The 25380-nt window shown below is 43.6% G+C and overlaps 1 protein-coding gene across 1 annotated transcript in view; it reads right to left on the bottom strand.

The window, feature by feature from the left end:
- LOC121280036 overlaps positions 1 to 14322 on the bottom strand; it is a 47601-nt gene extending 33279 nt beyond the window's left edge. The window contains exons 1-3 of the mRNA XM_041191665.1: positions 14275 to 14322; positions 12271 to 12374; positions 1241 to 1690 (exon numbers count right to left, since the gene is read on the bottom strand). Of these exons, the coding sequence (XP_041047599.1) occupies positions 1241 to 1690; positions 12271 to 12355 (535 nt within the window). The 5' untranslated portion in view covers positions 12356 to 12374; positions 14275 to 14322. The remainder of the gene's footprint in view (positions 1 to 1240; positions 1691 to 12270; positions 12375 to 14274) is intronic.
- Between the last annotated feature and the right edge of the window lie 11058 nt (positions 14323 to 25380).

The following is a 25380-nucleotide window of genomic DNA, read 5'->3' on the forward strand; positions in this document are numbered from 1 at the left end:
AATGTAATATGTTCAAGGATGAACCCCACGTTTATCAAGACTGGCTTCTGCTATATGGGCTGCAGAGTTGTGACCTGCCGCTCTATCTATGGCAGATGGTGTGCCCGGTTCGTGAACACTGTCGCACCTACCCCAGCGAAACCTCCGCTTTCACCCATGAAGCTGAGCGTCATTAAAGGAGAGTACGATGCAAACACTAACAGTTTTCTCCCATCACTTCGAGCCCAGACAGCTAACAACATCATCCCTGATCTAGCTGAATCGTCCATCTCCAGTTAGCAGGCTTCAGCTGTGACTTATTTTCTCCTCCTTTTATCCCATCTGCAGCTGCTACATCCACCACCTTGAGAAGGAAGGAGTGAGTGTGGAGGAGGTGGCTAAAGAGAAAGCTCGTGTGAACAGTCACATCACAGAGAAGATAATGGATCTTAACTGGAAGGAGAAGCAGCAGCACCAAATCAGCCAACAGTTTAGAGTCACACAGAGCTGTGCTTGTCTAAAAGCATTCATTTCTTTTCTTGAATCAATCTTCATATTCTTTATGTAACTATCATAAACTATTTGCATTGGATCTGCAAAATAAAGAAACTGTGTATAAAAACTTAATGACTCCTGCCTCAATGTGTTAATAAGAGTCAGAGCCCTCAGGACCTTCACCCACCACCTTTTCGCACTTTTAATTAAATATAACCACCTTAATCATGACATATTCACTCTTTAAATAAAGGTAAACATAAAGAAAAATAAAGATTTGAATGGAATAATAAAGCAATAAATAAAATGGGCACCAATTGTATGTGTACGTTAGGGAAATGGGGAAATAACCTATTTGGACTAATTCATAACTGGCAGTGACCCCGCCTACTATGCAAGAACCAATGGTGCTATAACCAGTAGTACTGATCCATGCCCATAGACTCTGACCAGTTCTCCAGGGTCACAACCATCTGTGACCAGGTATACTGGTTCGGACATCGCCACCACCATTACTATCACCAGCTGGGAACTGGAAGCAAAAGGCCTTTGTAAACTGGTCACAACTGGTTCCAGTCTTACTGGTTTCTCTTCATTCCCACCAGCCCCCCATCACCCCGCCACCCCTCCCCCACCACCTGCCATTAACAGGAGGAGAGGAAGAGAAAGCCTGGGCCTATTTCTGTTCCAGTCTTTATTTATTATAAATCTTAGAGATTTTTCAAATTGAAAACAATCACAATGTGTAATTTATTATTCTACTTACCACATGCTCTTTCAGATCCTGTAAATTGTAAATAAGAAGCATTTTTGATGTGAACAGGACTGAAGTCTGTTCCATTGATGTAAATGATATCATTCAGCAGCGATGAATCATTACTTGAAATGCTGTTGGTAAGAATGAAATTTTGACAACATTTCGCTCCAGTGGCCATGGCAGTTGAATAGGATTTAACAACATCGCCACGGGTTATGACCAGTTGGTCAACGCGTTCTTTCCAAGTGATGCAGATTTCTGACAAAGCATTGGATCTAGTTGCTGCAACATCTTCTGTACAGATTGAGAGACCGTTCTCAATGAGATGAGCTTTTATTTCTAAGCCAGCTGGGTTTATGGACACTTTCAGAGAACAGGGCCCAGGGCCAATATCGTGATGATATGTATTAATGTTGCCTTGTAGGTATCCACAAAATATAAATTCACCTCCAACGATCACTGAAAATATAATCACAGAATAACCATTAATCCAACCTCCTAGAATTTTCTCAGGAATTTTTCTAATCAACGACTGTGACTTTGTTGGAAAATTGAGAGAAATCCCACACGACTTACATAATCAGGAATTCATCATCAATAACAACACCAACCTGTATTTACATAGCACCTTTAGAGTGTTAAAGAGTTCCAAGATACATCGCAGAAGGATTGTCAAACAAAAATTTGACATCTATGGGCCAAGATTCTCCCCTCATCAGTTGGGCTCGGTGAGGGCATGGGGAGAGGCTGGGGGGTCAAGGGGAGAGTTTGGGTGGGGCAAGGGGAGAGGTCGGGGGTGGCGAGGGGTGAGGTTGGGGGCGTGAGGGGAGAAGTTGGGGTGGGTGGGGGAGAGGGTGGGGGGGTGAGGGGAGAGGGTGGGGGGAAAGGGGAGAGGTTGGGGGGGCAAGGGAAGAGGTTGGGGGGGCAAGGGGAGAGGTCTGGGGGTGTCGAGGGGAGAGTCCTGGGGGACGAGGGGAGAGGTCGGGGCCTGACTGCGATTTCACGTTGACGGCCAATTAAGGCCCACCTAGTGTGAAACGCGTGCCGCAGCGCTCAATGCTGCCTGTGTGGGGAGGAGGGGAGCGAGCGTGGAAGTTCCTGCATGTGTGCGGGTGCATGCAGGAAAAGCTGCCTGAGGTACAGAGCTGCCTCAGGGAGATGAAGATTTTGAACAATGAAAAATAAAGATTTTTAAAATGTTAACAACATGTCCCCTCATGTGACTTTCGTGTGGGCAGAGGGACATTAAGTTGGCATAGGGGTGTGGGGGCCATGGCAGTGGGTGGGGGCATGGGTTGATAAAGTGTTGGCATAAGGAGTATGTGGGGCATGAAGAGTGAGGTCTGGAGGGATTTTTTTGTTTTATTATAACTTTTATGTATTTAAACACAGGGCCAGGCACAGAGGCAGGCCATGTACCCAGCCCACCTCTGCGCTGCTGATTCATTCCGGGGTCATCCACCTGGACTCCTGTTTCAGCCTGCATTCCCCGGCCGTCAGTCCCACCTACGGGGGGGCCATTGTTAAAGGTCATGTTCACTGTGCTGGGAATTCACCTGACTCTGCGCTCCCAACCCGGGGACAACAAACTGGGCCATAATTTTTAAGGAGCATTAAAGGAAGAGCAAAAGGTACAGAGGAGGAGAGGTTCGGGGAGGGAATTGCAGAGCTCCGAGTCTGAGCTGCTGAAGGCACATCTCCCAATAGTGAAACAATCAGGGATGCACATGGAGCCAGAAAGAGAGGAGTGTAGATATCTCAGAGAGTTGTGGGGCTGGAGGAGGTTACAATATCTGAAATACACTCCCCAAGTATCCTAGAATTAAATAGGGACCAGAGGGGCACTAGAGCAGGGAGCGAAATAGTGATGGAGATGACCCTCATGGCTGAAGAGCCTGAAGGAAGACAGGTTATTAAACCCAGAAAGGAAAAGAGTAAGGACTTGCCTAAAGTAGGGCTAGCAGACACCTTTCTTCTGACATTAAATAGAGACAAAGGGAGTTCCCAAACCCATGAGCAAATAGGGAGTAAGATGTCTTCCCCAGTCAAAAGCCATGAGGGAATGTAGCTGGAACTGCACCTCCATTTGAAGGCAGAAGAACAAGTTAAGAGAGTGCCCCTTCGCAAGCCAAAGGCCTCAGCTAGGAAGCCAATGATAGGTTTGGCCAGTAGCTTATGGTGAATTGCAATGTGGACCAGAAAAATCCCTAAATTGGCCCAGAAAGTGTGAGGGTATCACCTGACTTTGTTGAAAAGCTGCCGGGAGGTACAACAAGACCTGACCATCCACTAGATCAGTAGTGTCCCAAATGACACAACGCCTACCCCCTGACTGACCAGCAGAGGGACCATCATTCAGATTGGATCCAATCTCTGTTCACCCACCATAATGCAGAATCGCAAAGTGACTGGACAGGGTTAACCAGCCTGTCTAAAACGATCCACAAATACCCACCAGCCCATGGTATTAATGCAGGAGAGGCCCCTGCCAGGTGACCATCTTCCTCTCATCCAGGCCCAGAAAGGCTGGCCCAAGTTCGGGGGCTAACTGCTCGCCTTTGCTATGTAAACCCAAGGCACCCAGCACTAGAAGCTGGAACTCTCCAGTTGTGCTAGTTCCGAGCCGGATCCTGAAACGGAATCCTCTATAGAGGCCCAATCCCTTTAAAACACCCCACTCTCCTGACCCTCAGCTCATATCCCGTCCCTGGGTTCAAACAGATGAACCCACAGGTAACAAATCTGGATAGGCAAGAGCTAAACTGGACAAGGGCAGCTCAGCCCTATGATCCCAGGGCCTGGCATCACAGAGTGAACCTTCCCCTGCAGATTGTCCAGAGCAGCTTTACCATCACTTTCCCCCTGAGTACTAGCCATCCTGTAAAACCTCCAGACCCTTTCAAAGACACTTAATCAGGAGGTTGGAATACCTGAACCCCAACCAAGGGACGTCAGGACTAGCACCAAATAGGCTTCCCCATGCAGGTGAATTTCGAATCCTCCCAAGTCACCTAAAATTTTCCAAGTTCCAGGACTGGATAATGTCCTTGCAGACACCCAGTCTGGGGTTTAAATCACAAGAAGAAAATGCAGCAGGGAACTGCCATTTCCCCACTAACAGTGTGTGTGATGCGCCGGTGTGAATGATGAGAATACTTCTCCATTTCATATTCCTCCTTCTTAAGACCACATATACAGAAAAGATTGAAATAGAATTCATATTTTTGAACCAAGGGTGGAGGTGTGTCCTGCCAAGTTGGCATGAAGAAGAAAAAAATCTAAAGGAAATTTGTTTCTTTTCCATATTCTCCTGATAAAATTCTGTTTTTTAAAATAGACAAATGGCTGGACTGCCGCTACCACAAGATGGTAGTTCTGGAAATTTCAGAGCAAATTCAAAATGGACAAAGGCGAACACATCAAACCCCTGGAATGTAATATTCCTTGCATGGCATATACATTCCAGTCAAGCCAACACAAAGGATAGTAGATGAGACGTCTTCACTAGCCAGCTATGGACAAAGGCAGAGCTATTTGGGACTCCTCATCTCTAAATTGTGCTAATGGTTCTCCAGTTACCTGCTCAAAATGCAATAGGGTTTAACAAGCGTGCCTCATTAGCTGAATAGCTTGACCCAAAACCACCCTGTCACATGACTGAGATTTGAGCTGTTTGAATTGCTTTATGAACATACATACAAACAAGGAGCAGAATCAGGCCATTCAACCCCTCGAGCCTGTTCTGCCATTTAATAAGATCATGGTTGATCTGATTGTAATCTGAAATCTGCATCCCAATAACCACCGATAACCTGTCACTCCTTGCTTATCAAGGATCTATCCACCTCTGTCTTAAAAATATTCAATGTCTCTGTCTCCACCATCTTTTCAGGGAGAGAGTTCCAAAGACTCACAAACGTCTGAATGTAAAAACTTTGCCTAAGCTCTGTTTCAAATGGGCAACCGCTAATTTTTAAACAGTGACCCCTAGTTCTAGATTCTCCCACAAGAGGAAACATCCTCTCCACTTCCACCCTGTCAAGACTCTTCAGGTTGTTATATGTTTCAGTCAACTCACCTCTTAATCTTCTAAACTCAAGTGGATACAAGCCTAGCCTGTCCAACCTTTCCTCATAAGACAACCCACCCAGCCCAGGAATTAGTCTGGTAAACCTTCTCTGAACTGCTTCAAACACATCTACATCCTTCCTTAAATAAGGTGACCTATACTGTACACAATACTCCAAATGAGGTCTCACCAATGACCTGTACAACTGAAGCATAGCCTCCCTACTTTTGTATTCAATTCCCCTTGCAACAAATGATAACATTTCTATTAGCTTTCCTAATTACTTGCTGTTCTTGCATCCCTGCCTTTTGTGATTCATGCACTAGGACACCCGGATCCCTTTGCACTTCAGAGCTCTGCAATCTCTCATCACTTAGATAATATACTTCTTTTTTATTCTTCCTGCTAAAATGGACAATTTCACATTTTCTCACATTAAACTCCATCTACGAGATCTTTGCCTATTCACTTAACCTATCGATATTTGTTTGTAGCCTCCTTATGTCTTCTTCACAACTTACTTTCCAACCTATCTTTGTGTCATTAGCAAATTTGACAACCATCCCTTCAATCCCTTCATCCAGTTCATTTATATAAATTGTAAACAGTTGATTTCCCAGCACTGATTCCTGTGGTACGCCATTCGCTAAACCTCGCCAACCTGAAAAAGACCCTCAGATGAAGTCCATCAAGACCCGGGCTCTTGTCAGCCCACAGCTCCAACAATCTACTCAGTCCCACTTCCCTGGTGACTGTAATTTTCCTGACTTCTTTCCCCACTTCCATTTCCTGGTTTATAGCTGCCTCTGGGATTTTACTTATATCCTCCATTGTGAAAATTGATGCAAAATACCTGTTCAAGTCATCTACCATCTCCTTGTTTTCCATTATCAATTCTCCAGGTTCATTTTCCAATGGACCAGCGCTCATTTTGTTCATGCTTTTCTTTTTAAAATATTTATAAAAACTCTTACTATCTTTTTTTATATTTCTGGCTAACTTCCTCTCAGACTCCAATTTTTCCCTCCTTATTAGTCTTTTACTCATTCTGTGCTGTTCCTTATATTCTGTCCAATTTTCTGGCCTTCCACCTATCTTTGCACAACTATATGCTTTTTCTTTAAGTTTGATAGTTTCTTTAGCCTTTCTAGTTAAACATGGATGGTGTGTCTGTCCCTTGGACTTTTTCTTGTTCATTGGAATGTACTTATTCTGTGCATTCTGAAATATCCCCTTAAGTATTAGCCACAGCATTTCGATTGATCTATCCCTTAACCTAATTTGCCAATTCACTTTCGCCAGATAAGCTTTCATGCCCTCATAATTACTCTTAATTAAGTTTAAAAACTTAGTCTCAGACCCACTCTCCTCTCCCTCAAACTGAACGTAAAATTCAATCATATAATGGTCACTGCTACTTAGGAGTGCCTTTACTATGAGATCATTAATTACTCTGATTTCATTGCATAATACCAGGTCCAGTATAGCCTGCTATCTGATTGGCTTCAGAACATGCTGTTCCAAGAAACTATCTTGAAATCATTCAATGTATTCCTCATCTAGGCTATCTTTGCCCATCTGACTTTTCCAGTCCATATTTAAATTAAAATCTCCTGTGATTATTGCCATGCCTTTCTGACAAGCTCCAATTATTTCTTCCTCTATGCTTAACCCAACCATGTGGCTACTGTTAGGAGGCCTGTCCACAACTCTCACGAGGGACTTCTTGACTTTACCATTCCTCATCTCTACCCAAACACTTTCCACATCCTGGATTCCTAAGCTTAAGTCATCCCTCTCTGTTGGGCTAATACCATCATTAACTAACAGAGTAACCACTCCACCTTTTCCTCACTTCCTGCCCTTCCTAAATATCCTGTACCCTTCAATGTTCGGATCCCAATCCATGTCCTCCTGCAGCCATGTCTCCATAATGGCTATCAAATCATAATTATTCATTTCTATATGCGCTCTCAGTTCATCATACAGCTTTCCGATTCCATCTTCAGTTGAGGTTTAACTTCAGAAGGAAAAACCGAACTCTAGCTTGGCAGCAGGCCTCTCTGGCCTCCAGCTCTCTGAGAATCTGATCTCCAGAAAGAATCCAATATTTTGCCGACAGAGTGAACTGATAACCAGGATATAACAGCACTTTGCTTCATCTTCAACAGACTCAATCAGCAACCGATTTCCGAGGGTCAAGACCAGGAATTCTACCTGACAAAGCCACCTGAAAAAATCTTCATTGGACATTGACTTACTGGACTCTGGACTCACATGAAACCATAATTCTTATTTTTATCCTGGTCTTTGTCCTGAGCCCCTTTCATTCCTTTTTCCCTCTTTTATGATATGAATTCAAAAGTGTCAGACGTAGTGAAGCCCCTTCCTGCATTTTGGGTATGTGTGTATAAAATAAACTACTCGCTTATTTTACCTTTCTCAAGTTTGCTGTGGGGTTATTAATAGAGGATTGAATCACTCCAAACTGAAGGCTTGGGGAAAACACGTCACCACTTATAATGGGGGAAATCAGAATCAAAAACACCTTTCTGTTTACAGATGGGTGGTGAGAGGAGAAATCAGGGCTGTTCTAAATTAATCCCCCTCCTGTCCGTAACATGATGATGGATTAGATATGTGGTCGGAAACTCCTGTCAAATATGATTCCAAGATTGCGACAGTCATAACAATCAGGAGAATCCTCATGGAAATGCCTGGCGACAGCAAACACCTGATTGCTTGGTTGGGTTTCAGTTACCCATGGTTTTTCAGTTCAGGCTAATTGTCTTTTTTTGTAGTTAAACCTGAAAATTCCACTACAAATTTACAAGGTGCTATATAAACTTTATATATGTGTTATTAATATCAGGATTTTGCAAAGAATATTGTTATAAATCCTATGACACAATAGATCATTTAGTGGATTTAAAGTATAATTAAAATCACTGAACAGTTTTCATTAAAACTACATTTAACTAGTTGTCAACCTTGGGCCAGGGATTGCAATCTCACTGAACTGACAACGTTATGGGTTCAAGCCCCATTCTTGAGTCTTGAACACATATCGAGGCTGACACTACATTGCAGTACAGCAGGAGTGCAGCAGTCCCTGAAGTGTTGTAGTTTCAGAGAGACATTAAGCCTCGTCCCTGTCTATCCTTGAAGGGAGGTGAAAAGATTGCATGGCACTATTTGAAGAAGAGCAGGGGAGCTCTCTCCATGGTCCTGGATAATATTTATCTTTCATCCAATCTCACCATCTGGCCATTTTCTCATTGTTATGTGAGGTTCTTGCTGTACATAATTTGGTTAATGTGTTTTTTAGTACTCAGTCAAGATCTCACCCTTTCAATACAAACTGAAATTCTTTCTTTATGTTGAATAACAATAAATAGGCTTCAGACTGTAAGGGAAAATCTTATGAAATGATTCTCGCACTGTGGAACATGGGCCTAAACTTTACAGTTTCCAGTCTGTCAGAAGAGTGTGCACAAATCCCTAACACACTCTCAGTTAGTGCAGCTCCAAGTCACATCCAACACAGCATTACGATGATTTTCCTACATTTAGAATATAAAAGGTGATTGAAATGCTGCACTACTGTGAAAAATATAAATATCCCCTATCCCCCCTAAACACTCCATTCCTCTACTGTTCCAGCTCCCTTGTTTATTCTACCATTTTGCCCTGCCTTTGGCGGCAAGCTGAGACCCTGCTTGAATTCTCATTGTTTCTTTTTATTTTTAGATTACATAAAGTTTGTCCTGTTATGTTTTGGGGACTCACCATAACGCTGGAGGAAAGAGAGTGGGGCCTGGTTAAAACGGAGCATTCAGCCTTAGCGTACAGTTCCTGTTGGCACAATTTTAACAGTTCACAGCAATTCAGTGAATGAGATACTCATCAGAAGCCTAGGCTGGAGCTTCTAAAATTTATGCAAATTGCAATCTCATGACGTCAGTAATTCCTGCATTTGCTCCTTCTCCTTCGTGTCTATGAAGGTTAAAGATGAAAATGTTTTAAGATGCATTTTGAACTTCACACCCGCTCAAACTGACAGGGACTTGATCTGTCCAGATCAATGGGATCATTGAACTGTCAGTGAGATCAGCAACAACGGAAAAGTTACTGCATGGAGTAAATATAAAGAAATGAAGTGTATTCTGTCACTGTGTGTTTCATGGACATTAAAGACCTGATCGAAATGGAACAGGCTTAAGTGGATAAGTTACCTACTCCTGTTCCTAGGAATGTGTTTTAATGAGTATCTTAAAGGAGCAGGGAATGGTGAAGAGGAAGAGGGTTTAGGAAGGGAATCCCAGATTATGAGACCTTGGTAGCTGAAAGCATGGCTGGCAATAGGCAGACAAAGGGTGGTGAGCTGCACAAGAGCCTGAGTCAGAGAAATGGAGAGGACTGGAGAGAAGTAGTTGTAGGGCTGAAGGAGGTAACAGAGACAGAAGGTGCAAGACCACATGGATGGAAATTTTAAATTTGAGAGTTGAGAAACCAGGAGCCAGTGCAGGCTGATGGGAAAGTGGGTGTTGGCCAAGCAGGACTTGGTTGAGGATTGGATACCAGTGGCAGGGTTTTAGATGAGCTGAAGTTTATAAAGGATGGAGGATGGGAACCAGGCCAGGAGAACCTTCTAGTAATTGAGGCTGGAGGCAATGGAGGGATGAATAAGAGTTTCAGCCACAGGTGGTGTGAGGTAGAAGCAGAGATGGGGACATTAGGTAGACATAGGCAGTCTTTGTGATGGAGAAGATATGGGCTCAGAATCTCAGCTGAGAGTCAAAGAGAATGCTAACATTGTGAACAAACTGCTTCATCCCCAGAGGGCAAAGCTGGGGATGGAGGGAGGAATGGGTTAAGAAGGATGTGACAGGCTAAAGTCAAGGGGCAGAATTTAGCCCTCGATGGGCAGGCGGGCCCCACCGGCTTGGTGGCGGGAGGGCAGCTGAACTCTGCCGCCGAAACGGGCCCCGCCGCCATTTTAAGTGGGCAGGCCAATTAGGACCCGCCCAGCGCACTGCCCGACGGGAAGCGCTATGCACTTCCTGTGTGGGGGGGAGGTATTACCCAATGCTCAAAGCGAAAGAATGCACTGCTCCCTGAAACTAAGGGCAGAACTTTGCCCTTGGCGGGCGTACGGGCCCCATTTTAAGTGGGCAGGCCAATTAAGGCACGAAAGAGCGCACTGCTCCCTGAGGCAAAGATACTGACAGGTAAAAAGACACCAAAAATAGAAAATATTAAAATTACGAACATGTCCTCTCATGTGACAATGTCACATGACATGGGACATTTTAATAAGAAACACATTAGCTTTATGAAATTTTTAAAAAATGGACATGAAACTTCATCCTGCCAGTGGATGAGGTTTCATGTATTATCAGAAGCCCGCTGGGACTCCTGGCCTGCCCACCAACCTTAAGGTTGGACGGTCAGTGTCTTTAACAATCTTAATTAGTTTGTCAATGGCCTTAATTGACCATTGACAGGTCAGCGGGTGGACAGCTGATTTCGCTGTCCACCCACCTTCTGAAAATTTGAAGGGACTGAGATGATGTTGGGGGTTCCTCCCGACTCATTTTCCCATCGGTGAGCTGGCCCCACACCCAAATCGCCAATGGGAAAATCCTGGCCTAAGTACTGTCTCAGGGAGAGTGTTGAAAGTTGGAGCGCTGGAATCAAAATAAATATAACTGAAGCCAGCAACATCAACAGAATTACTTTTTCTTCTTCTTCTTCTTGCCTCTCTTGCCACCTTCCCCTGGTTATGCATTCTGATCTCCTCCTAAAAAATAGCAAAATAAAAAGATTATTAACTTGTCCCCCTCATGTGACAATGTCACACGAGATGGGACATGTTAATAAATATTACATAAAGTTTATTAAACTTTTTAAAAACAGACGTTAAAACTCATCTCCCCAGTGGATGAGGTTTCATGTTTTTTCAGAAGCCCGCTGGGGCTCCTGGCCTACCCGCCAGCCTTCAGGTTGGACGGGCAGGTCCTTTAATTGTTTTAATGATCCTGTCAGTGGCCTCAATTGGCCGTTGACAGGTCGGCAGGCGGACAGCTGATTTTGCTGCACCCCCACCTTCCTGAATATTTAAATGACGTGGGATGACGTCGGGGGTTCCTCCTGATGTAATTTCGCGTCATTTGCGTGTCGGCGAGCAGGTCCCGCCTTCTGCTCACTGACGAAAAAATTTTGGTCAAGGGCTTTGATATTGTTGACATTTAAATGAATGAAGTTAGAGCTCATCCAAAACAGAATACTGGAAAAGTGGTCTGTCAATGCAAGGAGAGTGGAGAGATGCAGAGGGAAAAGCAGTATTGTTAATTTAATCTGTGACTTTAATGAAATGAGCTTGATTGAGATCTTACCCTCAAAGGTAAGAGTCTGTTTAGAGAGTTCACACTGCTCCCTCCTTCTGCCTGATCTGTCCACTTTCTCAACCTGAGCCTGTCAGCAAGGAAGAAACTCAGTAATAAAAGCTGATTTTACACGATTCTCACAAAGGAGGGCTTTATAAAACTGAAAGACATTGCAATTGGACAGCAATTGGACTGATTTCTCTTACTGGAGGAAATTTCAGTATTCTGAAGGACCCGTGTGAAGTTTCTAATCTTTTATTCAGTTATTGAACAGCAGCATTTGTCTGATATCTTTGTTTCTGTAATGGTCTGAATTAGTTATTTTACCTTCTATAAAGCAGTGTAGCAGAGTGTTACTTTCTGTCTTTCCTTTTGGCAATCAACAACTGGAAATGTACACAAATTCCATTACACAATGTTAGTATTAAATAGTGTCAATGTTAACGCTGAGATACACAAGCCTTCGGATGTGTATTGGATGTGTATCCTTATTCCATTGGATCACCAGCCTGGTACAACCACTGAAAGTGAAATAGGATTTTAAAGATACAAAACAAAGAAAGTGCTGAAAAATTAATTACCTTTTCCAGTGTGGAAGCAGAAGAAATATAAAATAAGATATTGACACTTCATCAGCCTGGGAAAGGAGCTTATTTTGAGAGGCATCTTCCACTGGATTCCTCCTCTGCAAAATCAACATTTTCAACATGATATCATTGATTGGATATTGCTTAAATGCTGGTTATATTTAAAATGTGTAAAATTAAAACTTAGTTAATTGATTAAATCTCATTAGACCAACATCCAGTGACACAAAATGAAAGGATATTGTTCCTACTTGTGATCATTGTCATCAGTAAATTGGTTGGAGGGAAATTATTTCAATTTTGGTGGGGAGAGAAGCTCAGATGGAGATTTCAGGCCACTTGGACACAGCTGTGAGTGGCCATGTGAAGTAGGACTGATAGAAGCTGGGGGCAGCTCGTCTGTGCCCTCTGTCAATTCATGGCCTGAGGAGACCAGAGACTGGAAATAAAGACGAAGGCAGTGTGACCATTAAATTAAATTACTGAGCTCACTTCTGGTCACATTGAAGATGGTGTAGAGGACAATAGTAAGATTGATCCCCAGTTTAAAGGATAGAAAAGTTAGGGAAACTCAAACTCCACAATCTAAAATCTACACACAGGAAGCTATCACCGATGCACATAAAATATTAAATGTTACAGATAAGGTGAACCCAGAGTGTGGCTGTTTTGGGGAGTGGGAAGTGGGAGTGGAAATTCCATTGATCCTGAGTCAGGAAACAGGGGCTGCAACTCACGATTAACCCGTGCCCATTCTCATTGAGACAGGCAGTTTGCAAACTTCATGCTGTCTCCTCCCCTCACAGAATCACAGAATTCTTACAGTGCATGACGAAGCCTTTCAGCCCAATGTCTGCACCAGCTCTCCAATGAGCAACTCACCGAGAGCCATTCTCCCTGCTTTTCCCCATAACCCTGCGCATTCTTTCTCTTCAAATAACAGTCTCTTTCCCTTTTAAATGCCCTCGTTCTAAATCATTTGAGGAGTGGGAATAGTTCCTCCCTATGTACCCTGTCCAGACACCTCATGATTTTGAATATCTCAAAGAAACTCTACTTCAATCACCAGCCAACATTATTACATTCACCAAACCCCAAATCTTAAAAGATGAATCCTAATTTGGGGGAGAACTCAGGCCCCTCCTAAACGTTGAGACACAAACCAGACTAGTCAGATATACACCAGACCAGACTAGCAGCATTAAAACAGTGACCCTGGAATTTTAATTCCAATTACACTGGCTTCCCACTGTTTCTGGAGGTTCCCACAGTGCTCGGAGGCAGCGGGATTTCTGTTTACACCTTACAAATGATGAGCAGGGGATGGAAAAATGCTCAACTGGGAAATTCGCTCCTGATCCGGAGCCAAGATGCCAGCGTTTGTGCATAGATTGGATCACCAAGTGGGTGAACCATATCAATCTCACAGATCAGAAGGAGCATTGCTGGGTTCAGGCAGCCCTCTCTCCACAATCCTAGGCACAGGATTGGAGGAGGTTCTGAGAACATGGGGCAGGTGGGCACTAGAGTTACACCCAAAGTCATGTACTAGTCCTGTACAAATGTGATGCCCCCCTGCAGATCCCACCAATCCTGGCAGGGTCATCACTGGAGGAAAATGTGAGGTACAACATCAGACCAGGAAATTCTGCAACAGTGTGTATAAATGTCAACTAAACAGTACACTTATCTAGGTTCATCAAATACTTCACACAGAATATTCTCTGAATATAATTATAAAATTTCCAATCTATCAAACCACATACTTATATTCAGAAGTTTGCAAAAAGCAGAAAACTATAGGATTAACCCTTAGCATTCCAAACACAACAGTCAGTGTGCTAACTGTTTCAAGTTCCACTTCATTCAGGAAGGTTAGGTTCAGGACAATAAATTAATGCAAACAGGTTTATAACCCTCATCATACTTTATCAATCCAAACATAAATAGTGAAAGAATACAAGTTAAAAAAATAGTAAAACAACCCCAACTCCTGACCTGTGAGTTGCAGATTCCTGGTCACTGTATGTGAATGCACAATGTAGGAATTCTGTACGTGCTGGAAATTTGGCTGTGATGTCAGTTTTGCATTGACAACCAACTTCCTTAATCTCATGGGACAAATGGAGCTAGGTTTTGTGTGTCGATTATTTGTGTACCAGCATAATGTAAATGGAAATATGAAAACAGCAGAATTAATATTCAGTGTGATGTCATTGGTAACAAGGCACAATCACTGATCTGGGCTTGGACCATCAAGAAATGTTTTCCATTAATGGACTAAAAGATGTGCCTAGAAAAGTTGTGCTGCTAACTAAAAGAGAAAAAAAATCTGAAAGGAAAGGAAAGGAAACAAAAGTGTGGACGTGGTTTATGGTCTGAAATGGAACTCAATGTTGAGTCCAGAAGGCTGTGAAGTGCCTAATTGAAAGATGAGTGAAATTGAAAGGTGCAGTTCCTGAAGTTAAGGACAATGTTATTTTCTGATGTTATTGAATGATCATTTAACTCATGAAGTAAGCCACACTTGGACCAGATGTTAATACTGTGACAGCCTCAGAGGAACATGCCAGTTGGTGAAAATCCTGCATGGAGCGGGATAACATTGGACACTGAAATGATTAACAATTTCCCCAAATACAATGTGAATATAAATATTCATTTAAAGAATATTTAAAAATGCAGCACTCTGACTATTTCCTCATCCCAGCTAGTGACAGTAAGAACAATACCATCTGCATCGTTGTGTAATACACTCCTATTCTTAGAGATCCTTGTTCCACTTACTGTGAGCAACTGCACAGTACGTCGATTACTATTTATAAAATTCTGACATCTGTTACTCTTAAATTTGTCACAAATTGAAGGCTATGTCACAATTGCCCCTGATTGGCTGAAACATCATATTTGTAAAGAGCAATAAACCACACCTGAGTAGAAAGGGGAGCAACCAGTAAATAAGTCACATGTTAAACTGAGGCCCCATTTGCCCTTTGAGGGGGATGTAAAAGATCCCCTAGCACTATTTTGAAAAAGGAGCAGGAGAATTCTCCCCACTTTCCTGCCCAATATCTCTCCTTCAATCAACATCACAAAAAGCATATCATCTGGTGATTATCACATTGTTCTTTGTGGGAGCTTGCTGTGCACAAATTGGTTATCTTGTTTCCTACATTACAACAGTGACTACACTTCAAACCTACTTCAGTGGCTGTAAAGCACATTGCGACATCTGATGGTGGTAGAAAGCATTTTATAAATGCAACACTTCCTTTCTATAAAATAAGATGAAGAAGAGCCAATTATTTCCTGTTCATTTCTCCTGAAACCCTAGTCTTTAAAAAGGAGAAAAGTTAGAAATTTTGAAGTAACTTCAAATCGACAAGTTTCCCCTCAGCAAGATCCATTAGTCCCTCATTGATTTTCGACTAGGCATGTTTACTCTAATAGACCCTGTGCTCTGAAAGTAATATCAGATTTAATGCAGCTGCCCCTTAGCAGCTTGTTACAGAAAGGAGAGAGGAAAACTGAACTTCTTTATCCACCCACCAACCGTCCGTCAGCAGGAGGTGTTTTTTGAATTGTTTTAAGCAGGCTGTGGCATGTTTGCCAAGCCTTCAGTTTATGGGGTCTTATTTGAAATAATTCACAGCAAACTCACATTATGATTAACTCAGGGGGTTAGAGGGAGGTGTATTCACAATGTCCCACTCCACTATGCACTCACACACAGTAAGATAGAGATAAAAGAAAGTTTTACAACAATGGGTAGTAACAATAAAAGAACCACAGAAATTAATATTAATTCACATGATTATCAGGGTCCAGAGTCAAAGTCCAGTGAGGAGTTCTTTCACGTAGGATCTCGAATTCAGTTAGCTGAAGACCACAGTTGCAGAGCTCTCTTTACAGTTGGTGCCAATACCGCAAGATGAATTTGATACACAGAGACTGGGTCAGTTCTGCAGGTGATGGTAGGAAATCTTCCAGCAGAGACAGGCTTCAAGGAGCAGGCTGTTGTTCAGCCTGGAGTTCTGCTCCTTGTTGTTCATGGGTTGGATGTGAAACAGCAGGCTCCTTGTGAGGCCAAAGATGTAATGTTAAAACCGACCAAAAGACTAGAGGCTTGGGTCATGTGATGTGGTTGGATGCTTGTGCCCATCCCCCCATCTCCATCATAAATGGACATCTGGGCTCTTTATATTTGATTACAGCCCATCTGTGAAAAGATTAAAAACTATGAGGTAGGCAATGGGAAACTGATTCAGATACCCTTCCCTTGAAAATGGCTCAGATTCTAATGTGTGAGACTCGAGATACAATCTTCCTCAGGGCTGAACACAATGGATGGAACGAATAATCTGTGTAAAGTAAATAGTGGAGAAGGAGCTCAAAATTAAAATTTGGGGCGAATTTTGGTAACAATGGCATGTTTAACAGTTTAGAGGTAGACAACAGTCTGAAGAAAGAGGAGTTGTGGGGGGTGGGAGTGGATGGGAATAACTGCTTTTTGAAAGGGGTTTGGTTGGTGCCAGAAATGAGGGCGAAGTTGAAAATATTGAGCATGGAATTGAGAAGAGGGGTTGGTGTAGTTGGGAGCAGGGTCAGAATGGGGCACAGAGTGTAGGTGAGGAAAATAAATACCTGGGGATGGAAACGTAGGACTATTATTTCAAAGAAAGGAACAAAGAAAAGTACAGCACAGGAACAGGCCCTTCAGCCCTCCAAGCCTGCGCCAATCATATTGCCTGTCAAACTAAAACATTTTACATTTTCGGGATCCGTATCCCTCTATTCCCATCCTATTCAGGTATTTGTCAAGCTGCATCTTAAACACCACTATTGTATCTGCTTCCACCACCTCCTCTGGCAGCAAATTCCAGACACTCACCACGCTCTGCGTAAAAAACTTGCCCCATACATCTCCTCTAAAGTTTTCTCCTCTCACTTTAAATCTATGTACCCTAGTAATTGACTCTTCCACCCTGGGAAAAAGCTTCTGACTATCTACTCTGTCCATGCCACTCATAATTTTGTAAACTTCTATCAAGTCGCCCCTTAATCTCCATCGCTCTAGTGAGAACAGTCCGAGTTTCTCCAACCTCTCCTCATAGATAATAACCTCCAGACCAGGCAAACCTCCTCTGCGCCCTCTGCAACACCTCCATATCCTTCTGGTAATATGGTGATCAGAATTGCACGCAATATTCCAAGTGTGGCCTAACCAAGGTTCCATACAGCTACAGCATGACTTCCCAGCTTTTATACTCAATACCACTGCCGATGAAGGCAAACATGCCATATGCCTTCCTGACTACCTTATCCACCTGCGTTGCCACTTTCTGTGACCTGTGGACCTGTACACCCAGATCACTCTGCCCATCGATGCACTTAAGGGTTCTGCCATTTACTGTATACTTCCTACCTGTATTAGACCTTCCAAAATACATTACCTCACATTTGTCCAGGTTAAACTCCATCTGCAATTTCTCCGTCCATGTCTCCAACCGATCTATAATCCCGTTGTATCCTTTGACAATCGTCTTCACTATCTGCAACTCCTCCAACGTTAGTGTCGTCTGCCAACTTACTAATTAGTCCAGTTACATTTTCCTCCAAATCATTTACCTATACTACAAACAGCAAAGGTCCCAGCACTGATCCCTGCGGAACACCACTAGTCAAAGCTCTCCATTCAGAAAAGCACCCTTCCACTGCTACCCTCTGTCTTCTATGACCAAGCCAATTCTGTATCCATCTTGCCAGCTCACCTCTGATCCCATGCGACGTTACCTTCTGTACCTGTCTGCCATGAGGGACCTTGTCAAAGGCCTTACTGAAATCCATGTAGATAACATCCATTGCCCTTCCATCATCAATCATCTTTGTCACTTCCTCGAAAAACTTGATCAAGTTAGTGAGACACGACTTCCCCTTCACAAAACCATGCTGCCTCTCACTAATACACCCATTTGCTTCCAAATGGTAGTAAATCCAGTCACGAGGAATCTTCTCCAATAATCTCCCGACCACACACGTAAGGCTCACCGGCCTGTAATTTCCTGGATTATCCCTGCTATCCTTCTTAAACAATGGAACAACATTGGCCATTCTCCAGTCCTCTGGGACCTCTCCCGTAACCAGTGAGGATACAAAGATTTCTGTCAAGGCCCCAGCAATCCCCTTCCTTGCCTCCCTCAGTACTCTGGGGTAGATTCCATCTGGCCCTGGGGACTTATCCACCTTAATATTTTTCAAGGCGCCTAACACCTCCTCTTTTTTGATCTCAACATGATCCAGACTATCTACACACTCTTCCCTAGACAAATCGAACATTAAGTCCTTCTCTTTGGTGAATACTGATGAGAAGTACTCATTTAGTATCTCTAGTACTCATTCAATATTTCAAATCTTTTCTATTATGATCCACTAAGAGAACTGCTAAGAGAACTGTATGAATACTGCAACTACGCTGCATCATAAAATTCAGACAATAAGAAAAATTCATCAGGAGATTTTAATTTGAAATTAACTTTAAATTTAAAGAAATAACTTGCATTTGTATATTGCCTTTTATGACCTCAGGATGTCCCAGAGTGTTTTACAGCCTATTACAGTTACTGTTACAATAGGAAATGCAGCAGCCAATTTGTGCACAGCAAGATCCCATAAACAACAATGAAATAATGACCAGACAAAATGATTATGTGGGCATTAGCTGAGAGATAAACATTAGCCAGAAAATCAGAGGAATCATAGAACAGTTACAACACAGGAGGCCATTCAGCCATCGTTTACGTGCCATTCTCACTGCCCCGTGTGTTCCCTGCAGCCCTGCAATTCTTTTCTCTTCAGATAATTGTCCAATTCTCTTTCGAATGTGACAATTGAATCTGCCCCTGATCTTTTTCAAGGAGTGACAGGGAATGTGTTATGTCCACATGGGTATCAATTTAATATCTCATCTGAAAGACAATCCCCTCTGACAGTGCAGCAGCAATGTAGTCTTGTCCTGCATTATGTGCTGACATCTTTACTTAACATCAACAAGGTGTTATAGCTCAGTGTCTGTTTATTTGCCTAGATTTTCATTTCTTTGGCTTTGCTTCCTCTTGCCCTCTTCGAAACTTATTTTATCTGTTGTTAGCAAACAACAATACAAACTGAGCTTTGCCCTTTGTTCTCTCTGTTAGAGTTTTATTTCCTCCTAATAAAGATGGTTGTTTCAAATTATTAAATGGGGAAAAGGCAGCAAATCCAAAAACATTGCTATGACCCAGACTGAACTGAGCAAGTTCACATTTCTTTGAAAAATTAACAATTTGGCAGGTTTCAGGCCAGTTCTAATTTGGGTGCATTAGACAGACCTGAGTGTGTCTGTGAAAAGCATATAGTAATTTAAACTAGGACTAGAGCTTAATATGCAGTGGGAGGTCTGTTTGTGTGTTCGAACTAGAGTCTCAGTTAGGAAGGAACTATTCAGGGAAGTTTGAGTGAAAGAATTGCTGTTGAGGACATTGAAGGATGTGGATTCCTGCCCCACTGGTTAAAAATTGATCAGTCACCTGGACAGGTATCCCCCCCAGGGTCCCCTACATACTCTGTACAGGTATCTCTACTCTTGGGCCTCTACATATTCTGCATAGGTATCCCCACCCAGGGCCCTCCACATGCTCTGTACAGGTATCTCCACCCAGGGTCCTCCACACACTCTGTACAGGTATCTCCACCCAGGGCCTTCCACATATTCTGGACAGGTCTCTCCACCCAGGACCCTCCACACACTCTGTGTACAGGTATCTCCCCCCTGGGCCCTTCACATCCTTTCATTCCAGCAGCTGCGGAATAGGAAGATTTAATTTCAGATTGGGTGTCGTTAACCTTTCTTGTTTTAATTGAAAATACTTGAGCCTAATTATGATTTTACTTTGATTCAGTTCTGTTTTCTGCTCACTGTTCCACGTGATCAGGTTTGGCAGAATCTCCATTCGACTCTTGCTGGCCTAGTGATAGGTGCAGACTGATCACCCGCTCAGAATCATTATAATCCATCTTCTCAAATTCCACTTCATTCTCATCCCACAATCTGTCATGATTTACAATCTGCAGACGTTGTAACCATGCACCTCCCAACCACGCCCATTCTCACCCCCATACCCTTGTGCCTTTCATCTTCTAGATACCCAAGAACTAACCCGTGGCCAGGCAGTATGGGGGAGGCTGAAGGCCACGAGGAAGGCGGGATTGATGAGGAAGAAACCCTCATCCCTCGACCTGACACTCACAGTCACCAGCTTAGAAACAGATACTACACATACTTTGAAGGGGGGCATAAAGCAGAATCTGCACTCGGACAGTCAATTGGCAGGAATGGGCTGCAGCCAGGGCAGTGGGAAAGGATTATAAGGGAGGCAGCTCCAAGGAGGGTGAGGTTGCAGATGGCTTCTGTTGCAGAGTTCTCAGATGGGGGCTTCATTGTGACGGTGTACAGGAAAAGGCTGATGCGCATGCACACAGAAACGCTTAGTGCAATAGCAGGCCCACCAGAAAGTCTGCTTTCACACTCATGGAGCAGGGAGGAGTCTGGTTCCAAATTGGCACAAGGATTTCTGCAGAACTTGAAGCCTGTCCTTTCCAATGTGGGAGTGGTGGCCAGCTCAATGGGTAAACACTTCCTGGTCCTGTCGGGTCAGGTTTGATGTTGGGACCGGGAGGACAGTTTGAAATATTAGTGTGGAGTCTACAAGCTGACACATTGCTGCCCTCGGTTGATCTTCCTGGCAGTGGGTTGGTAACTGCAGCTGCTACTTGCCTGGGCAGTGGTATGTATCCCATCGGTATAATTAGCTGCAATTTGTGGGATGATTGGGGATGGCACTGGGGTTTTTTTGGAAATGGATGTGGCCCCTCACTGAGGACCAAGCCTCACAGGTGCCTGTAGGCAGCTTGCTGACAGCTGGCTGGGGGCCTAGGGAGCTCCTACACTCCACCCTGCTCACTGGAACCACAGCTATTAGTGGCTCACAGCTGTTGCCACCAGCCATCCTGTGGAAGGGTTTCCATCTGGACAGAGGCAGCATGTGGGGCTCTGGGGAGGGGGTCACTGGGTTTGATTGGTGAGGAGGGAAACCCTTTGAGCAGAGACCCTTAACCATCTGTCCTTTCTCCATTTTCCCTCTCATGACCCACCACACTTTCCTCCTAGCCAAAAGCTGGAGATCACTTTGCTGAACTTCAGTGAGTTCCCAAACTGTCAAAGGGAGACTTTCCTTCATCCTGGTTAAGGTGGCAGTCTGAACATGGGAGACAACATGCACTCAGATATCTGCTGCGTTTCATGCTCCATTCAGGTGGCCACTCTTCCTATGGATGTAGATATCAGGGGAAAGGCCTGAGACATCATGGCTCTCATGTTAGAGACTGACTCCTCCAGTCTCTCTCTAATCATGTGCAGTGCCACTGGCAAGGCTGAACAACCTCACATATTTTCAGATGCTGCTCCAGAATTGTCCTGTTCATCGACAGCCCCCGAGATACAGCAACTACATCCAGCCGAGCAGAGCTTGGAGGCTCCTTCATCACTCAAAGGGGATTGTTCAATGCTGTCCTTGAGGAGGGTGTTAAGAGGCTTTGAGGTGAGTTAGACAGGTTGAATGAGTTGGCACATACATGGCAGATGCTGCATAATGTGGATAAGTGTGAAGTTATCCACTTTGGTAGGAAAAACAGAATAGCAGAGCATTATTTAAATGGTGATAGATTGGGAAATGTTGATGTAAAAAGGGACCTGGGTGCCCTTGTACACCAATCACTGAAAGCAAATATGCAGGTGCAGCAAGCAGTTAAGAAGGCAAATGGTATGTTGGCCTTCGTTGTGAGAGGACTTGAATACAGAAGCAAGGATTTCTTACTGCAGCTGTACAGGGCCTTTGTCAGACCACACCTGGAGTATTGTGTGCAGTTTTGAAATTCTTACTTAAGGAAGTATATACTTGCCATAGAGGGAGTGCAGTGAATGTTCACCAGACTGATTCCTCAGATGGCAGAATTGTCACATGAGGAGAGATTGGTCCAAATAGGCCTGTATTCACCGGAGTTTAGATGAATGAGAAGAGATGTCATTGAAACATATAAAAGTCTGACAGGGATGGACAGATTGGATACAGGGATGATATTTCCTCTGGCCAGGGGGGTCTAGAGCAAGGGGTCACAGTTTCAGGATACGGGGTAGACCATTTAGGGCTGAGATGAGGAGAAACGTCTTCACTCAGAGAGTGGTGAGCCTATGGAATTCGCTACCACAGGAGGCTGTGGAGACCAAGTCACTGAATATATTTAAGAAGGAAATAGATAAGTTTCTGGACTCTGAAGGCATCAAGGGGTATGAGGAGAGCATGGGAGTGCGGCGTTGAGATAGGGAATCAGCCAGGAGCCTATTGAAAGGTGGAGCAGGCTTTATGGGGCGAATGGCCAACTCCTGCTTCTATTTTCCATGTTTCTAAGAATTGGAACTGAGGAGGTGAGAGGGTTCTAAGCCATCATTGTGCAGATTATCAACTCTCAGTGGCTGCTGACATCAAGTCAACATGAGTAAGTATATGTGATGTAGCTGAAATAATATTTAATATTGCCTCCAGGTAACTGGGAGATCTCCATCGCATCATCTCCAATGGCCAGGCATGTCGGTACCCAGCTTATCTCCAGTGCATCCTCCTCTGCAGCTGTCAGTATGGAGGTGACTGGAGGGCCACTATCTGGCCCTCTGCCTCTCTCGTGTCCTGTGATCTCTTCTCCTCCCAGCATAGAAAGGAGAGTGTGAAGAGTACGATCTGTGGGATATGTTGAGAAGATAGAAGACCAACATTTGTGCAGGGTCACTGTGAGGATGGCAATCGCTGAAGGTGTGTGTCCAATGTGGCTGTTCTGTGGAGGTGCCTTGAGAGAGAGGGATGGGTGTACCTGCAAGGTTCCATGGTCTGAGGACTGATGTGTAGAGGAATGTTGGGGAATTAGTGTGAGGGGAGTCTGCACTTGAATGTGCCATGTCACTCACTTTCCCTGCCCAATCAGCTCATTTAAAATCTTATGCCGCTGTATCCAGGAGCAAGGCACCCACTCCAGTTGCTGACGTCCCCTCTCACTTCCCACCAATCCTGTTCTCTGTGACTGCCTTCTTACACGGATGCATGGGGAACAGAATCTCCCAGCCGGCCCTTCCAGCTCAAAGCATGATGAAGAGGAAACATCTGAGAATTGTGATGCAGTCTTATTCCATCTCTGAAGGTCCTGACTCTGTTTTGACACTTCTAGATTGTTTCCATTCTGAACCTTGCAGGTCCCTTTAAATAATGGATCTGAAGCAGACGGCTGTGGGTCGTCATAAAGCCCACCTGCTGTAATTGTTCAAGAAACCCAGGAATCAGGTACAAACGCTGTGGTTGAGTTATAAAGTGACTAACAAACACACTGCTGAAACCTCCTGGCACATTCCAAGATCCAGGATGCTGTGCTGAGGGACGCACTAAAGCTTGGGGCAGCCAACGCAGAGGCCCATGGGGGAAAGGTCGTTGTCTAAGGTCTTTCAGCCATAGTACATCAAGAAGCTGGGAATTGTGTAGAATCCCTCGGGCTGTACGGCTCACATTGAATGTATGGAATAAATATTACATGTATCACAATTGTATTGAAGCACCTCAGAGTGCAACTTGATCTATCTGTAGATAATTTGAATAGCATTGCACTTTTGGTATGACCATTCTGAAACATCTGTAATGTTCCTGTTATTTATTGAAGCACCTCAGAGTGCAACATGATCTATCTATATATAATTTGGATATCATTGTACTTTCTGTGATGGCCATTTTGAAATGTTGTGTAATTTCTTTTAGATATTTTATGAATAAAGTATATTTTTGCAAAAAAAGAGGTAGAACTACCACCATTCAGGATATGGCAAGAAACTCCATGGGCCTCCCAACATGCGCCCTATTTTAACTTCAATGGGAGTGTGCCAGAAGGATCTGAGTTTAAGATGGGACCCAGTTTTACAGCAGGTATTATAAAGGATGGAAGTTCAGTCTCTGCTCCCAGGACGAGCAGTACAAGAGAAGTAGGGACTCTCAATGCTCGAAGTTCCCACGTCACCAGCTCTGAATGGGATTATCAATCCCTTGGCAGCAATGTGCCTGGAGGCTACAGCAAGTCAACAATGATGGTAATGGGCACCAACCAGGAGTTCAGGCTGGAAGCATGATGGGGAACCGGACCTTTTGCACCTGTGGCAGGCAGGCCACAATCACATTTCCCATCCTGACCTTGTCACTGTGATGATGCTGAGGCTTCCAGCAGCCTGGTCCGGAATTAATAATCTGTGGCTTATTTGAGTCAATGGGCTCATGGGAATAGATTCTGTCAGATGAGATGGTAATTTCATTTTTAGTCTTTCATTCGATATATTCTGCCTCAATGGATTAAATTGTCAAATTAATTCATTATCTACCAACTGATTTGCTTTTGTTTCTTCGTGGAATAAGGAGATGAATTGAACAGACATGTTTCCAAGACAACAAGCCCTTTGTTACATTTACATTTGCCCAGAGGTTTTCCAATGCAAATTGTTGGCAGGTAAACAGCCAACTGGCACAGTGTCTTCTACAGGACATCTGGGATTGTGTGAAAAGGATGTAACAATATTTCCTTAACCAATCAGATAGAAGAATTGGTAATGAGCAGGACAGAGTCTGAAACAGGGAGTGTCAGATATTAAATTCAAATTCAAACTGCGTTCAGAAAGCAAAATTAAGAGGGGAAGAAAGATCAGATTGAGAGAAAGAGGGAAAAGAAAGAAGAAAAGAAACATTTAAAAAATATTTTAATTTATTTTTAAATCCTAATTAGAAGCTGGAGAATTGAGACTGCATATCCATAAAAGGTCATTCTCAGTGCCAGAGTGAGACTGGTTGGCAGTAATTAAGAGTTACTATACTGTTAGACTGGAATGGACAAGACTTGTTATTTTTGGTAAGTTTTAGTCTCAAATGGAGGGGGATGAGTGGAAGTCACCCAGAGTGAGAAAGGGGTGGTGTACACTGAGTGAGAACCCAA

The sequence above is a fragment of the Carcharodon carcharias genome, chromosome 7 (assembly GCF_017639515.1).
Source record: "Carcharodon carcharias isolate sCarCar2 chromosome 7, sCarCar2.pri, whole genome shotgun sequence".
NCBI classification, from domain to species: Eukaryota; Metazoa; Chordata; class Chondrichthyes; order Lamniformes; family Lamnidae; genus Carcharodon; species Carcharodon carcharias.